Source organism: Cervus elaphus, chromosome 14 (assembly GCF_910594005.1).
Source record: "Cervus elaphus chromosome 14, mCerEla1.1, whole genome shotgun sequence".
Classification (NCBI taxonomy): domain Eukaryota; kingdom Metazoa; phylum Chordata; class Mammalia; order Artiodactyla; family Cervidae; genus Cervus; species Cervus elaphus.
This window is the reverse complement of record NC_057828.1, coordinates 28,135,545-28,154,179: the sequence shown is the minus strand read 5'-3', so window position 1 is coordinate 28,154,179 and position 18,635 is coordinate 28,135,545. Positions and strand designations below refer to the sequence as shown.

General features: G+C 36.2%; 1 protein-coding gene across 1 annotated transcript in view; it reads left to right on the top strand.

Moving 5' to 3' along the window:
• AIDA (axin interactor, dorsalization associated) overlaps positions 1–18,635 on the top strand; it is a 49,515-nt gene that overhangs the window by 13,614 nt on the left and 17,266 nt on the right. Inside the window, exons 3-6 of the mRNA XM_043923772.1 lie at positions 4,000–4,053; positions 4,468–4,522; positions 10,468–10,531; positions 10,775–10,881. Of these exons, the coding sequence (XP_043779707.1) occupies positions 4,000–4,053; positions 4,468–4,522; positions 10,468–10,531; positions 10,775–10,881 (280 nt within the window). The remainder of the gene's footprint in view (positions 1–3,999; positions 4,054–4,467; positions 4,523–10,467; positions 10,532–10,774; positions 10,882–18,635) is intronic.

The window sequence follows — 18,635 nt, the reverse complement described above, 5'->3', positions numbered from 1 at the left end:
TTTATAATTCTTATTTGATCCTCCCTCATGATCAGTTGACTTAGCTTTCATTTCATTTCTTAATAGTTTTGTCATTATAACAACTGGGTTTAGTCGCCAAAAAATAGCTGCCAAAAGCTTTCATTCCATTAAATTCCCTACTTTGGTGTAGTAGATTTTCTCATGTAAGTTTCTGGACAGAATAGAACATCCTGTCTCATGATGCTTAGAAAGTTTTTCCCTGTTTTGAATCAGATTTCGTGGTGATGAGAATTCCAGCACTATATGCTTGTTTTATATTTTACAGGTCTCCCTTTCCACTGCCTCCTCCCTTGTTTTCTTTCTTCTCTGCCTTCCCCCAGCTAGAAGAGAGGTGAAGGGCTGTCTGAATCTAAAAAATAGTCTGGATTGAGATTATACTCCTTAAACTCCATGTATTTTTGTAAACTATTTTTTCCTTAATATGTTTTGGCAAAATTACTGTAGCTCTTTAATTGTTAACTGCTTTTTTCCTTTAATAGCTCTTTTGGAGTTAACCATTCCCCTAGCTAATGACAAAGTAAAACAGCCAGTATTCTGAAAATGACAACATTTTCCACTTATATATCATGTTAGACATATGTAATTAATTTGAATGAAATGCTAATTATTTAAATTTTTCAAAAATTAAGTTCACTTTCCTTGAATGCTTAGTCTTTATGTATATTAGTCAGGATTTATGTTCTGTGCTTCTTAATAATTTTTCTGAACCATTTCTTTCTAAGAAAGGTGGAATAATGACAGTAGCAAGCACTTGATTTTGACGTCAATAAATGCTACATGTTTTAAAAGTCATTGCTGTGGCTGAAAAATGATAGTGTTTCACTCTTTTTTTTAATACTGATGTTGGGTGTGGTCTCTTAAAATAGTTATGAATAATGCCTATTGGTATTTTGCCATAGTTTCAATAGACTCTGTAAAAAACTGTTGCTTCTTAACTTGAAGAAATATTTAAATTTAAAATAGGTTATTAGTGGACTTACAGTTGTTAAACTAGAATATATTTTACCTGAAATGTTAAAAACATCAAGTGGATTGTATAGTAAAGAAGGAAAAGTAGTTAACTAATATTTTTAAAGACTTAACTCATTGATACATGTCCCTTAATACAGACAGCCCTTTTTCAAAACCATTTTTCCAACAGAACATAAGTGTGACCAAATGGTATTAAAATAAGTGTATTGCTTTGTTGTATATATTGCTATTGTATTGAAGACATTGATGTCCAGGACAAGTTACTTAACCTCTCTGGTTTTCACATCTTATAGATGTGAAATGGTTTTATCTAGTGCATAGCGCTATAGTCAGGATTAAATGAATCAATGTGGGTAAATCACCTAGGAGAGTCTGTCACTTAGTAAGTGCTCAATAGGTTTTAGCCATTACTAACTATATTAAAAATCATTTACTAGTTTTGTCAGATTTGAGTGGTTTATATGAACACCACTGATTTAGGGATATTAGATTTTATATAGAAAAGATTGTTGCTGGTTCCCCTCCAACAGCTGTTTCAGAGGGTAAATAAATCTGTATCTTGAATCCTTTTACAGAAATTATATTAAATATAATATTTAAATATAAAATTTCAGAATAAAATTGGACATTTTCTAAACTCACATTAAGATTAAAGGAAATTTTAAAGATGGTGGAAATAGTTAAATATTGTTATTAGTTCCTTGACCAAAAGTCTTATCTTTTGCTCAGTTGTAGTTTATTTATTTTTGAAAATTTTTTATTGATGTATACTTGATTTACAATGTTGTGTTAGCTTCTGGTGCACACCCAAGTGATTCAGTTATACATATATATACATATTCTTTTTCACTTTCTTTTCCATTATGGTTTGTTGTACGATAGTGAATACAGTTCCTTGTGCTATACAATAGGACTTTATTGTTTATCTGTGTTATATATAGTACTTTGTGTCTGCTAATCCGTGCTCCTAATTTATCCCTTCCCCTTTCCCCTCTGGTAACCGTAAGCTTGTTTTCTTTGTCTGTGAGTCTGCTTCTGTTTCATAAATAAGTTCATTTCTGTCATATTGTAGATTCCAAATGCGAGTGATATCATATAGTATTTGTTTTTCTCTTCTGACTTACTTCACTTGGTATGATAATCTCTAGGTCTGTCCATGTTGCTGCAAATGGCATTTCATTCTTTTTTATGGCTGAGTGGTATTCCTCTGTGTGTGTGTGTGTGTGTGTGTGTGTGTATGTATTTTTTATCCATTCATCTGTCAGTGGACATTTATTTACCTTACTTCATGTCTTGGCTATTATGTAAGTGCTGCTATGAACGTTGAGGTGCATGTGTCTTTTCAAATTATAGTTTTCTCTAGATATGTGCTCGGGGGTGGGATTGCTGGATCATATGGCAACCCTATTTTTAGTTTTTTAAGGAACCTCTGTACTGTTTCCATAGTGGCTGCACCAATTTGCATTCCCACCTGCAGTGTAAGAGGGTTCCCTTTTCCCCGTACCCTCTCTAGCATTTGTTATTTGTAGAATTAGTGTTTTATTTTGTGAATTGCTATCCCAGCTATATAAAGCCTGAATGATAATTGCCTAGCCCTCACTAGCCTGAGTGCCAGATACCAGGACAATACTTGTTACTCTTCTTTGCTCCTCATTTATCTCCCAAAGAAAATTGACATAAGAGGAAACCACCAAATCTAGTTGACTGAACTTTTGCAGGTCATCAGTATGTGTAGAGAAACATCACTTTTCCCCAGAATATTGTATTGTGAAGGCATTGCAAATGTTGTACATATATACTTCATTTTTATGGTCAGGGTTTATTTCTAACAGAAAGTTAAGAAATTTTTTTTTGGAAAGATTTCAAAGTCTTGCTTGTCATAATTTAGCTGCCTGCTCTTGTGCATATTTGTTTTTTTGGTCTCCTTCTTTTCAATTCAACCGTAGTCATTCACGTTCTTTTTCTGACTACTGATTACCTGGTCAGTTGAAATAACCTGATCTAACCGTTAGTCTTTGCCCTTCTCTCCTTTACCCTAGGGACACGGTTATCACAACAGTTTTCTTAAAGGGTAAATCTGATAGCTATTCTTCTGTCCAAAAACTATCTGTGTAATTTATTGCTAAAGTAATAACAGATTCATTCCTCAGCTAGTCATAGAAGGTCCCCTTCATAATAACCACCCCCCCCCAACCCTTGCAACGCACACACATTTCACATTTCAAACCTATCTCCCTATTTTCAGTTTGGGACTGAACTATGACGTTTTTCCAAGTTCTTTAGTTTTAGAAATCCTCCCAGTCACTGGGGCTTGATTTCTAATTTTGATTCCTGTCCTATTTCTTCAGGGCATATTAGCACTTACTTTGCTGACACCTGTAAACCAAGTTCCTCTGTTTTATGTTACAGTGATTTTGTATGTATCTTACATGTTTAATAGAAACATGAGCTTATTAAAGGCAAGGACTATGCCCTGTCATTTATATCTGTTTGATAACTATGATCTGACTATAAAGTTTGCCACCATTTATCACAAGTATTGATTTTGCTTAGCACTGCTGATACATTTAATTGAACAAGTTAAGATTGAACTTGAGTCAGCATTAAATTATACCATTGTGCTAACTTTCAGATATTTTTGATTTTAAGTCTTTTAGTGAATATCAGGCCTTATGGAGAAGAAGAGAAGGCAAAGCTTGGAGAGAAGATGTTTGAAGTCCTTTTCATTGCCCTTTAAGTCATATAGAAAGCTATCATCAAAGCAAATGATTTAAAATCAGTTGTGGCACGTTAGAGCAGGAGTGAATATATGCTCACCTTCTCTGCATGTTCCCAGCCCTTTGCCTCCTGTTTTTCATCTCCAGAGTCTGCAAGATGCTAAAAAGAAATAGAATTTAACCTAACTTTTAAAATCATAGATTGCTTATCAATAAAAAATTAACTTGATTTTTGGCAACTAACAGTTATAATGTATTTGGTATTTATAACTTTTTCTTTTTCCTACAGAAAACCATAGGCAAAATTGCAACATGCTTGGAATTACGAAGTGCAGCTTTACAGGTAAATAGATTCCCCTCCTCTCAACTTTTTAATATAAGGAAAAGGAATTAGTATGAATTATTCTGATAAAATGTTAGGCATTTGTGTCAAAAGCAGTATAGTCTCAAAAGGATTTTTTAACAATAAGAATTCATGGATTAAATTCCTATTAAAAGATCTATTAGTTCAAGTTATATAAACTATAAAAATAAAAGATATGGCTTCAATTTTTTTCTTCAATATTTTTAGTCAGAATGTTCCAAAAAAACAAAAACTAATTTGGAATTTTTAATTTTTCTTTTTTAACCTTGAGAGCAAGAAATGGATTCTTTTATTTTGGCTACTTTTTGAATATTTTGTCAGTCATAATAAAAGACATAGGGTGCAGTGAAGTCTTTGTATTAAAAATATGTAATTTGCATATTTTAAATTCAGTCCACACAGTCCCAGGAAGAATTTAAACTGGAAGATCTGAAGAAGCTAGAACCAAGTAAGCTTTATTTCATATTTTTTATTGATACTGCTTTAGAAAAATGTTTACATTATTATGGATATTAAGATTATTTAGCAGAGATGCTAATTTGAGTCTTTTCTGTTTCTATTTAATCCTATGTAATTTTTCATGCTTTTGTAATTCCTATAATATTTTTAGTAATTATTGTCTGGTTCATCTTGTGTGCTCAGCCATGTCTGACTCTTTGCAACCCCACGGACTGTAACCTACTAGATTCCCCTGTCCGTGGAGTTTTCCACACAAGAATACTGGAGTGGGTTGCCATTTCCTATTCCAGGGTACCTTCCCAAACGAGGGATCAAACCTGCAACTCCTGCATTGGCAGGTGGACTCATTACCCCTGCTACCTGGGAAGCCCTCTCACCTTCATTACAGAATGTGAAAAATTATTTGACTCTATGTTGTACCTCACCTATCTGTTTTAGCCTTTGTTTTATTCAGTTTAATAAGACTACAATTAAATTACTTTAGTAAACATTTATAGTAGATTCTACTGGAAAGTATAAAGTTATAGTCATTGATGCCTGTTTGTAATGAATGTCACTGAAAACTGCAGTCCCGCTGTTTGAACTGGTCTATAAAATACTTCCTTATTGTCCCCATTTTCCTTCCTGAAAGTTTTTTTTTTTTTGAAGTAAACAGTTCCTTCAGATATTTTAGTGGTTAGGATGTGCTAGATGAAGCTTTTTTGCTGGTTCAAATGAATGTTCTCTTAGAGGAAATGTTTGAAATATAGGCAAGGGCGCAAGTATTGAATATCACCACAGTCAATTTTAGGACATTTTTTATCACCCCATAAAGAAACCCTGTATCCATTAGCATTCACTCATTTCCCTCTAGCCTCCCCTGATTTCCAGCCCGAGGCAACCACTAATCTACTTTTTGTCTCTATAAATTTGCCTATTCTGAACATTTCATATAAATGGAATCATACAATAATTAGTCCCTTGTAAGTACCTGTATATCAGATTATTTTAAGAAAAACATATTTGTGCTCAGTCACTCAGTCGTGTCCGACTCTTTTGTGACCCCCATGGACTGTAGCCCACCAGGCTCCTCTGTCCATGGAATTTTCCAGGCAAGAATAGTGGAGTGGGTTGTCATTTCCTCCTCCAGTGAATCTTCCCAATGCAGGGATCGAACTCACATCTCTTGTGTCTCCTGCATTGGCAGGCGGGTTCTTTTAAAAAAAGATTTCAGCTGCATTGAGGATGTCTGAGTTATATTATGTTTCTGAAGAAAATTAGAAATGTTCAATTTTAAATGATAAGAATAGGATTTGGGATCCTCATTTAGTAACTGTTTTCCATCTCTTTTTAATTTGTTTCCAAATAAAACTTAAAAATATGTAGGTTGGAAGCATGAGACAAGAGCTCGGGCCTGGTGCACCGGGAAGACCCAGAGGGATCGGGTAGAGAGGGAGGTGGGAGGGGGGGATTGGGATGGGGAATACATGTAAATCCACAGCTGATTCATGTCAATGTATGACAAAAATCACTACAATATTGTAGAGTAATTAGCCTCCAACTAATGAAAACATAAATGGGAAAAAAAATATGTAGGTTCACTGTAAAGACTGTAAACACTTATAATCAGATGTTTATTATCTCTTTCCATGGACACATGTGATTTTTCCTCCTCTTGGCTCATAGACTCTCTTGTTGGTAATAATGATCACCATTTTTTAGAGTAGCAGGAATGTGCCAAACACTCAGATAAATAGTCTCAACCACATTTTGCTGACACTTGCCTATGATTTTACAGCTTGTAAATGCTAGAACTGGGTTGAGTTCGAAGTGATCTCAGAGCCTACATTTCTACCATTACACTCTGTTATTAATACTTATAATCATGCAGTATTGACATCAGTCCTTGTTATCATGATTCTTCAGGTCAAACTGCTGAGAGATTATTGACCCATGTATTTGTGGAAGATGGAACTGAAATCTACATTTGTTTTCTGATTTGTTTGTTTTTATGACTTGGGGTGGGAATAGAGAGGAAAGAGTGTAATTTGGATTTGTTTTTAATTATATTTTGATTTTATATAAAGCTTCTCATTTGGACTTCTCCCTTCCTGGTACTTACTGTATTTTTAGATGATTTTAATTTGCTTCTTGCCTCTTAAACTTAAATGTGTATGTTGTATCTCAGTAGGCTATGCCCTGTAATTAAGTTTGAATTTATAAAATCTAGATGCTTGTTTTGAGTTAATTATTTTATCAGAATTAAACATTTTCAATAAATTGGTATTTGACTATATTTCAGATTAAGTGTTCTTAGTCAACCTGGCCTCTGCCTCTTCTAATAATGTAAGGAAGGAAAAATTAACAAATGACTGTATCTTTCAACTTGTTGGTCTTAGTTGGTTTATTTTGCTAATATATTTTTCCTTCAAGATTTTTAAAATCTCTTTGTAATCCTATCTGAAATTCATACTAAAGCTAAGATCTTGAAAGTAATAGTTATTTAATTTTCTTATGTTAATCCTTAGTAATACACTACTTCTTACTCAAACATATCCTCCTATTACCACCCCATAAACTGTAAAATTCCCTTCCATTAATTAAACTTTCAAGGCCCCAAAGAAATCTCACCTTGCCCTGAAAGCGTCCTCTTCTCTCCTTGGCAGTAAGTAGACTCTGTCTCATGTTCTTTATAGGAGCACTTTTTATAGCCACTGTCATAGTCTGCCCTGTACTATTCTCACTAATATTTATTTATTCTCTCAAGAATATTGTGAATAACCTTTGTATTTTCCCCACAGAGCCTCAGTCAATGCTTTGCCTATAGTATGAACTTGGCAAAATTTTAAATTAAATAGAGTTAAATGTCTACAGGGAATTGTTTCCCATAATTTAAAATAAACTTTCAGATGGGAAGCACTTGCTCATTTTTCCTACCACAAAAATGAAAATTAGCTACAAAGAAAAAAAAAAGAAATACATTTGGGGGTGTGTGTGTGTGATTTTTAATGTCAGATTCAAGAGGGTGGCAGGCCATGCTCCATGAGAGTAGGCTGGGAGTGCTGAGTTCTCACCAATAGAGAGTATACCATCAAGTCAACATTCAGTGGGCCTGTATGCATTATTTCTACTGAATGAACCAGTTAGTCCCCAATCGTGGTGGACTCCACACTCATGATCACCCCTTCCATGAAATTATAAACTAGCTTTTCCTCTTCTCTACAACCTCCAAAAATATCAAGATTCATATTAGAAGAAAAATCCTATGTTAAGTTTATGTAGAATCTTATTTTAAAAGGACATTAGAATCCCTGTTATTCCCCAGTTGGTGAAAATGGAAGCCCATCCTACAATTACAGAAAGTGAGAAAGGTGCTGTTATTTTTCTTTCAAAATTATTCATACAAGTTAAATATCTGATATACTCTATACTTGTAAATACAAAATAAAGAAGAGGCTATTATCCCAAAACAGACATTTCCTTTTCAAAACTTTGATACCTAAGAAAAGAAAATACTGTTTAATTCTTCTATTATAATACAAATTCAGGATATTCTTAGTAAGTTATATGATTTTCAGCTGTTTTATTGACCTTTTGTTTATATTTTAAGGGTTGACTTTTTCCTTTTTGCTATTAAAATGTGGTCATTGCTGATATAAATATGCATAATGTTGTCACCCATTTCCCATTCTCAGCATCTAGCACAATACTGTGTGATTATTTGATATTTGAGTTGAATGAATAGTTTACTCACAATAAACAGTCAAGCACCAAGTTTAGAGGTGATATTCCTAAAATTTGAAAAATAGTCTTTCCTAGTGAGATCTAAAATAATAGGATTCTAGTCAGCCAGATAGGAATAACTATGGAGAGAATAAATTACCATATAATAATGTAGACTTTTACTTGAATGGTACTTTAAGTGTTCCTATGAAATGTCATATATTATGTTGTTAAATTTAATTCTCTCAACAGTCTGTGAAGAAAGGTAGAATATGATTTTGGAACTGGGGAAGCCAAGATTCACAGTAGTTACATGAATGCTCAAGTCATTAACATCATGGGAGGGCTAAGATCTGATTCAGATCTTTTGCCACTTGTCCTTTGCTTGTCAGACTTCAGCTTTGTGGTCCTTTCTGTTCCTTGAACAAACTCCTGCTGCAGAGCCTTTGTTGTTGCTCTGGCTTGTTCTCTAATATTTGGAGAGCCCTTGCCCAGAGCTGCTTGTGGACATTTCTTCTCATCCAGGTCATTCATGGCTCAAACGTCTTCTAATAATTCAGGTTTGAGCAGCCTACCCTGTTCACTTCAGCTGAAGTAATCCCTCTACTCCGCTGACACACGCATCCTCTGGGTCCTTCAGTCACAGTCTTAACATCATTGTGTTCATTTTGTGGCTTGTTATTGTCTGCTTTTCCTGACTAGGGTCTGAGATCCGTATGAGGGTGAGAACCCTCTGTCTTGATCACTGCCATATCTTAGAACTCAGTGCACATTTGTTGAGAAGAAGAAAGAGAGAGGAAGAAGGAGGGTAGGAGTTGGAAGGAGAGAGAGAATAAGAATGAGTGAAAATATAGACACAAGTCTCAGATTTCTCTCCCTGAAGGGCTTAGTAGGAGTGTATATATTAGAACTATGATAAACACATTTGACTCCTGTGGGAGTAAGGCATGTAATTGCAACCTGTACTCAGGGATTTCCTTTTTGAGGATGACAACATCCATACCTATTTCAGCTCCAAACTGCAGGACTCCAAAACTAGAATGAATAAGTTGAGTATAAACTCACAGAAACATTTTGGATCGTACAATTAATGCCATTACTTTACCTTCATATAACTGCAGGTAGATACTGGCAATCCATAAGAACAGATATGAAGCACCTCTCCAAATGTAGGTAGAATTGTAGAGCATCTCTCTTTTTAAGTTTCCTTGCCTGGATATAATCACTGACCACAACCATAATACAGGAAGTTGTAATATAGGAGATTGTTTGAAGACTTCTCTTGAGGATAAATCCCTCTTTGTGTTTGTGTATGCATATATATGAAGAAGAAAATGGCAACCCACTCCAGTTTTCTTACCTGGAGAATCCCATGAACAGAGGAGCCTGGCAGGCTACAATATCCATGGGGTCTCAAAGAGTCAGATGCAACTGAGTATGCAAGAGCCTGTATGTAAGCATATATGTATGTATATATTACATATGTATTATAAACTATGGTAAAAGTATATGATAATTATAACCTCACTACTATAAACTTTACCAGTTTTGTGGAGTTGAGGGGAAGACTAATCAAGACATAGAATAAGATAGGCTCATATCCCTCTCATTGGTCATCTTTGACACCAATCTTTTAATTAAAGTACTCCAGGGAGGAGTTGTCTTTCTCAGGTGCCCCATGTCTCACCTAGGATTTTGTACAGAGAACTATTTTGGAGTTCATTTCCCATAAGCACTCTGAGACTCTGGAAGTTACCTTCCTTGGAGTTCTGACAGTACTCTGAAATTACTGGTGCTTGGAGTGTGGATATTTTCATTTTGCTAAGATATTCAATGGGCAAGTGCATTGTGGCTTTGGATGATATGATTGGGAATTTTTTAAGTATTAATAGACACCCCCGTGGCTGAGCGGTGAAGAATCTGCCTGCAATGCAGGAGACACGGGTTCGATCCCTGGGTCTGGAAGATCCTCTTCAACCCATTCCAGTGTTCTTGCTGGGGAAAATCCCATGGACAGAGGAGCCTGGTGGGCTATGGTCCATAGGGTCACTAAGAATCAGACACGACTGAGCGATTGAACACACACACACACACACACACACACACAAACACACACCATGTATACACACATATTAATAGGCATGGTAAAATTGACTAAAATCAGTCACTTACAATAAATTTTTTTATTCTGATTCATGACATAATTCATGTGTCTTTCTCTTTTTATTCTAGTCCTAAAGAATATTCTTACATATAATAAAGAATTCCCATTTGATGTTCAGCCTGTCCCTTTAAGGTAAAATAAATCAGCACCAGTATTTGTCTTCTTATTTTATCATCTTATTTTATACCTATTTTTCAGATATTTCTGGATGTATCATATCGATGTTGGTATCATTGATACCATTAATCCAACATATTAACATTTTATGTCAGCATTTTTTATATCAACATTTTACCTGGGAAATGAGTAGCTGTTTGGCTTCTCTCGTATATTTGGTTTTGTAGCTCACTGTTTTTTCTGTCCTTTTGCATGTAGAAGAATTTTAGCACCTGGTGAAGAAGAGAATTTGGAATTTGAGGAAGATGAAGAAGAGGGTGGTGCTGGAGCAGGGTCTCCTGATTCCTTTCCTGCCAGAGTTCCCGGTAGGTATCAGTTGTTAAAAATAACCATGGCTTAATTCACAGTCAAAGTTTTTGGAAGTTACTTTAGTATTTGCTGGTGGGAGTAAAACCTCTCCAGGGTGCATGTCCATTTTAGGCAAAATTTTATGGTCATGTTATGGGCAGTAACTGTTTTATAAGTATAGCCTGGAATTATCTTACTGTCTGTGTTGGGATCCCAAAGAGCACCCTCAGGTTCTGAGTTCACTAGGGGGCCTCACTCAGCATGTTGCTGTGCTCACAGCTGTGCTTTATCCCAGAAAAAGAATTACAGGCACAAAACCAGCCAAGGGAAATGTATGTGAGTGAAGTCCAGGGGAAACCAGGTGCAAGCTTCCAGGAGTCCTCTTCCAGTGGAGTCACACAGCTTGCACTTGATTCCTCTAGTGGCAAATTCTAACACAGGTGAAATGTCCCTTATGGAAGTGGGAAGCACATAAGAGACTACGCCCAGAGCCGTTACATAGACACCTTCTGCCTAGCACTGACCAAAATTCCAGACTCCCACAGGAAAGCGGATAATTCAGCATAAACCATATTGTTTATAAAAAGGATATAGGCATAGTGACCATTCTTATCAGGGGTAGTAGCAACCCTCCCCAAATCCAGATTCCCAGATGCTAGTCGGGGGCTGACTTTGTAGTCAGGCCTTTGTAAGAGTGACCATCTCAAGCCTGCTATATTAACTCTTTTTCGGTTCACTATCAAATTTGGTCCTTAAAAACTGGACCCAGGGAGAATGGCTACTAAGTAAATGCCTTTGTCTTCCCATCTGTTTTAAAGAAAGCAAATAGTGGTGAAGCTTTTTGTTTACAGCTGATCTTCCCTGCCTGTCAATAACCTAAGCAGGCATGCTGGATAAGTTTCTTATTTCTCCCATCACTGTTTTACTCTGTTCTGTTCTTATACAGCACACAGTTTTCATTTCTGGTCAATTAGTTCACTTTAGTGTAATATGCTGATATATTGTGATGTATTTTAGAATAGACTCCAGAAGCTTTAAAATACAGCTAGATACAATTTATGTGTTATCCTGATAACTTTCTTGGTCACAAAAGTACAGGCAGACCTTGGTAACAGGTTTAGTTCCAGATGACAATAAGGTGAGTATTGCAAGAAAGTGAGTCACACAAATTTTTTGGTTTCCCAGTGCATGTAAAAGTTACTTGTACAGTAGTCTGTTAAGTGTGTGATAAGCATTATGTCTAAAATTTTTTTTGTATTTCATTATATTTTTTGTTGAAGTATAGTTGATTTACAGTATTTCAGGTGCACAGCAAGGTGATGCACATATATTATTTTTCAGATTATTTTCCCTTATAGGTTATTACAAGATATTAACTGTAGTTCCCTGTGCTGTAAAAAACACTTTATTGCTAAAAAATGCTAACCATCATCTGAGCCTTCAGCTAGTCATAATCTTCTTGCTGTTAGAGGGTCTTGTGTTGATGGCTGCTGACATCAGGGTGCTGGTTGCTGAAGGTTGGAGCAGCCGTGGTAACTTTTTAAACTAAGACAGCAGTGAGGTTTGCCACCTAGGTTGACTCTTCCTTTCACAGTTTCTCTGTAGCATGCAGTGCTATTTAATAGCATTTCACCCATTGTAGAACTTCTTTCAAAATCGGAGTCAGTTCTCAAGTCTTGCCACTGTTTATCCACTAACTCTGCATAACATTCTAAATTTTTTGTTGTCATTTTAATAGTCTTCATGGCATCCTTACCAGGAGTAGATTGCATCTTGAGAAAACACTTTCTTTGTACATCTATACAAAGCAATTCCTCATCTGTTAAAGTTTTAGGAAATTGGAACAATCCAGTCACATCTTCAGGGTCCACATCTTATTCTAGTTCTCTTGTTATTTCCACTACATCTGCAATTAACAATAGTAACATCAGAGATCACAGGTCACTAGTCACTGTAACAAATATAAAAATAATGAAAAAGTTTGAAATATTGCAAGAATTATCAAAATGTGACACCGAGCCATGAGGTGAACAAATGCTGTTAGAAGTAGACTTGCTTGACACACGGTTACCACAAATGTTCAGTTTGTAAAAAATGCAACATCTGTAAAGTGCAATAAAGTAATAATAATAGTAATATTCCAGTGTTTATTATGCCCCTTGGGGTGGAGGCTTTATGGGGTCGAAGCAACGTAGGTTGAACCAACATACACTGGGCTTGAGTCTAATCTTAGTACATTACCAATTGCACCTGTTCTGTTTCTTTTTTTTTAATTTTTATTATTTATTTATTTGGCTGTGTCGGGTCTTAGTTGCAGCATGAAGGATCTTTAGTTGTGGCATGCAAACTCTTAGTTTTGGCGTGTGAACTCTTAGTTGTGGCATATGGAATCTAGTTCCCTGACCAGGGATCAAACCTGCCCCCCCACCCCCACCCCCACCCCACATTGGGACAGAGGAGCCTTAAACAATAGACCACCAGAGTAGTCCCAGTTGCATCTATTCTTAAACCAGTCTGAACTTCAATTTCTCTTTTATTTATAAAATGAGTTGATAATCATGCCTACCTCATAAGGTTCCTGTGAAGATTAAATAAGGTACTGCATATAAAGCTTTTAGCCTAGTCCCTGTCTTATATTGAATGTTAGTGAGGTGGTTATTCTCATCATCATCACCTTTCAATGGAGGTAACAATACTACACTATAGGATTACTGGGAAAATTACTGTAGATGGTAGCTATTATTGTTCATAATGTGTCTTCAGTATAAGGGCATTATTCCTAATATACCTTACTTTATGAAGAGAGATGTATTTTTCTTGCTTTTGTTATATATGTAGAAAATGTCAAAGTTGCTGAGATTGTGAGAGAAATTTTCTTGCTGTTTTACTTAACTAAACAGTTGTAATTCTGTTTTCAACCCATGTATTGTAATTGCTAAAGCTTCTACTACTATAAATTTCTATCTGATTTGGTTGTCCACATATTTGCTATACAGACAGATCAACACTTTTATGGGTTTCAGATTGCTGAGTTGAAAGAAACTTTTACCATAAATTAAATCCATTTGCTATGTAAGGTTAAACCTAAACTTAATAGATTTTTGTATTCTGATATAGTATTGTGATAATTCATTTTAGAGGTAGAGAAAGCTTATTGAATCCTTCTAGTCTCTGAATTTCTTTTTTTAAAAAGTATATGTAGTTTAATTAACTATTTAGTTTAGGATCATTATTGTTCAGGCCTTATGTGTTAGTTGCCCAGTAGTGTCTGACTCCTTGTGACCCCATGGCTTGTAGCCTCTGTCCATGGAATTCTCCAAGCAGGAATACTGGAGTGAATAGCAATTCCCTTCGCCAGGGGATCTTCCTGACCCAGGGATTGAACCTGGGTCTCCCACATTGCAGGCAGATTCTTTATCATCTGAGCCATAAGTGTCATTAAAAAATAATTTTTAAAATAATATTCATTGAAGTAGCAAGATGGCATTTAACTTTTTACTTAACTGGAGAGCAGGAAACATATTCTTTTCCTTGTTACACTGAGAGAATCCAAGATTTCAGTGATGCCCAGGCTGTGTCTGCATTTTGGTGGCAAGATGGTTCTAGAAATTGTTGTGATTTTTTTTTCTTTTTATTTATTATCTTTGTTTTTATATAACTTATTGAATTATAAGTTTCTTGTGACTTGTTTAAAAAGTCAAGTTTATGAGATTCCATTTATATATACAGAATTCACTCTTTTTAGTGTGCAGGTTTATGCTTGTTGATAAATGTATACAGTTGTGTTAACCAATACTGCTGTGAGGCTAAAGAGGAATAAGGAATGGTATGTAGATGTTGTGACCCAGAATAGTTTTTTCCCATTTCAAATGGAAAGTGACTTTTTAACTAGTCTTTAATTGGGGTAGGTGGGGAGTAGGGAGTAGGTATTATCTTTCTTTTTAATATTCATCTCTTTCCTTTTCAAAATTTTAAAAACTCATGTGGAAAACATAAATTTTTGTTAAATAATTGACTTGAGCCAAAATAGGGTTTAATTGTTCTAAAGGTAGGCTTCAGTTCAATCACTCAGTAATGTCTGACTCTCTGAGACCCCACAGACTGCAGCAAGCCAGGCTTTCCTGTCCATCACCAACTCCCAGAGCTTGCTCAAACTCATGTCCATCAAGTTGGTGATGCCATCCAACCATCTCATCCTCTGTCATCCCCTTCTCCTCCCACCTTCAATCTTTCCCAGCATCAGGGTCTTTTCAAATGAGTCAGTTCGTCACATCAGGTGATCAAAGTATTGGAGTTTCAGCATCAGTCCTTCCGATGAATATTCAGGACTGATATCCTTTAGGTTTGAAAGGTAGGTTTGGTAGATTTTAAATCAAGGATGTAAATGTACAACCTGTTTTATATGGCCTGAAAATTTGCCAGTATGAATATAAAGCTATCAAAATCATAAGCCCAAGAAATATGAACAGACCAAGGCAAAATTTTCAAGATTTAAAAAAAACAAACACTTTCTTACTGAATGACATGATTAAACTCAAATATAGACTTAGTTTCAAAATTTTCACAAATGTGTTAGTTTCTTTAGCTCTTAGATTTAATCATGCATAAAACGTGTTTATTTTTGAAGCTGAAAATAATGAAATTTACCTCTTCAATGTGAAACCTGTGCATGGTTTTTGCTGTACAAATACTCAATTCTGAGTTGAACTCAAGAGAGAAGCAAACATGGATTTCATTTTTAGCTGAAATGAGGTTTTTCTTGCTCACAGGTATAAGAAGTTGAAATTTGCAGCAAAGTGTTCATTGCTTTCTTGTAAATATCAGGGCATCTTTCTTTCATAGAAATCCAGAACATGCCTTGGGGCACAGTGGTGAATGTCATCTTAAGAGTATGGTTAGGTCAGAGCTCACTAAATTCCTTTTTCTTCTCCAAGAATCTCAAGTTCTCAAACTGAGCAGAAGAATCAGAGAAAGCGTTCCTTACCCAGGCATTTATTCGTTTATGTGTGTGCTAAGTCTATTCAGTCTTATCCGACTCTATGCAGCCCCATGGACTGTAGCCAGCCAGGCTTCTCTGTCCGTGGGATTCTCCAGGCAAGAATACTGGAGTTTGTTGCCATGCCCTCCTTCAGGGGATCTTCCTGACTGAGGGAGTGAACCCATGTCTCTACTGTCTCCTACATTGCCAGGTGGGTTCTTTATCACCAGCACCACCTGAGAAGCCCTTACTTATATGTAAAGGGAAAGAAAATACTCTAGTTCTCCAGGCTTATTTTTAATAAGATTTGTGACTTACTGATATTAATATTTTTTTCTCACTTTCAAGCTTAAGCAGGTTGGGAAACATTTCAAGATTTCCTTTTACACCTTTTTTTTTCCTTTTAAATGCAAGAATCCTGTCACTTGAAGTTAAAGGGTTTTCTCTAGAGCTTTGCAGAGACCCCAGTTGTGGATGTGAGAGTTGGACTGTGAAGAAGGCTGAGTACCGAAAAATTGATGCTTTTGAACTGTGGTGTTGGAGAAGACTCTTGAGAGTCCGTTGGACTGCAAGGAGATCCAACCAGTCAATCCTAAAGGAGATCAGTCCTGGGTGTTCATTGGAAGGACTGATGCTGAAGCTGAAACTCCAATCCTTTGGCCACCTCATGTGAAGAGTTGACTCATTGGAAAAGACCCTGATGCTGGTAGGGATTGGGGGCAGGAGGAGAAGAGGACGACAGAGGAAGAGATGGCTGGGTGGCATCACTGACTTGATGGACATGAGTTTGAGTAAACTCCGAGAGTTGGTGATGGACAGGGAGGCCTGGCGTGCTGTGATTCATGGGGTCGCAAAGAGTCGGACACAACTGAGTTATTGAACTGAACTTGCAGAGACTAGTTCGTATGAGATGTCTGTTAAGTAGGTTACATTTTGCAGCCCTCATCTTCAAAGCACCCAGCAACATCTAGCTTACTCTTTCTTAAAAGTACTCTACAGTTCAACCTTTTGATTCAGACACCTGTGAGGAACTCGTCCTTGCTTCCTGTAGGGAGTGATGGATTGCCCTTTTTAAACTAGCATTTCTAACATGAAGCACACGCCCACTGGCTCCTTCCAGACTTTGTAGATGTGCGTTTATTAAATAATTTTTTTCCAAAATTAGGTATAGTGACAACTGATATACTCTTAATGTATGTGAACAACTTCAAGCAGGTATGATTTTAATTTATTATTTAAATGATAATGGCCATTAAGGATTTTTTCCCCCAAAATTTTAAAGCAGTTTTAAAAATGAACAAACATCTTACAATTTTTCAAACTCTCTTTCTTTTTTGTAAATTAATTAAATATTTGTGGCTGTGCATGGTAGGCTGTTCCCTAGTTGTGGAGAGTGAGGGCTTCTCTCTAGTTGCAGTGTGCAGGCTTCTTATTGCAGCGGCTTCCCTTGCTGTTGAGCACCGGCTCTGGGCGCCTGGGCTCAGCAGTGCGGCTCCTGGGCCGCAGGGCACAGGCTCAGCAGCTGTGGTGCCCGGGCTTAGTTGCTCCGCAGCATGTGGGATCTTCATGGATCGGGGATTGAACCTGTATCCCCTGCATTGGCAGGCGGATTCCTATCCACTGAACCACCAGGGAAACCCCAAATTCTTTTCCTTGAAAGCTTAAAGGAACCTATGTTCCTCAACTGCTAAACAATAAATTACTCACTAAAAGAAATTGTGTATGTATTTTAATATTTTACCACAGTTTCCACCTCTAAACTGAATTTGGCATTTCAAAACAAATAAGTGGCCCCTCCATAACTTTTTTTAATCTATATCCAATATCAGTTGTGAAGATTATCTATAGCCAGAATTTGAAGACACATTTAATGTGTTTCTACCTATCTACCAAATATTGTGGCCAGTTTGATCAATATTATTACCTTAAATTGTGTTTAAGATTATCCTCAAATAACTAAATCATTTTTCTCGAAAGAAAAAATGCTACTTAAATGCAAAATATTATCATAAATGTCCTTTTTTATTATTTTTTTTAAAATGTCCTTTTTTAAATTATACTTTAGCAGCACAAAGAAATGTGCACTTAAAAAACTGGATGAGAGACTCTGTCAATAGTACTAGATACGTGAATTTAGTTACAAGTATGATAAATCTAAAGCAAAGAAAACTAAATGTGTTATCACATAAGTATATGATATTGCTCAGTCTACATTTTGAACACTTGATTGAACTCTGCTCTAAGTGTGGATAAAAATTTAATCTACTTTTTGCTAGTGATATTTCATTTCCGGAGCACCAAGGCAAAATAAGGACCAATTCACCTCTCATTGTAGAACCAATGCCTGTAGGAACATCTGTACAATATGACATAAAATGTCAAGCAAGTAAAATGAACTCAATAAATACATTGAAATCACCATGTTTTTCAAAAGATGTAATCCTCAGTAATTTTCTAAAAAGGCATCGCCTCTTTAGGATTCTTGTCTAGATGATGATGTACTACTTTTTTGGAACAAAGACCATCATGCCATTTTCTGTTTTAGACCAGAAGGAAAAATTGTATGAGGACAGGGTCTTATGGAGTTTCACTGACTTCAGTTTCCTTGTAACCTTTGTTTTCTTCTGTGGAGTTAACCACACAGACTCCTGGTCCCTGGGCAGGCAGTTTGTTCCTAGTCTGGTTCTCCATAATCTTTCTTGTCCAGAGTGTCTTGGCCCCTCACAGAGAACCACTCCACGTGAGGAGAGCCTCCTCGTGCCAGGATCTGCAGTTATCATTTTCCCTTGGAAC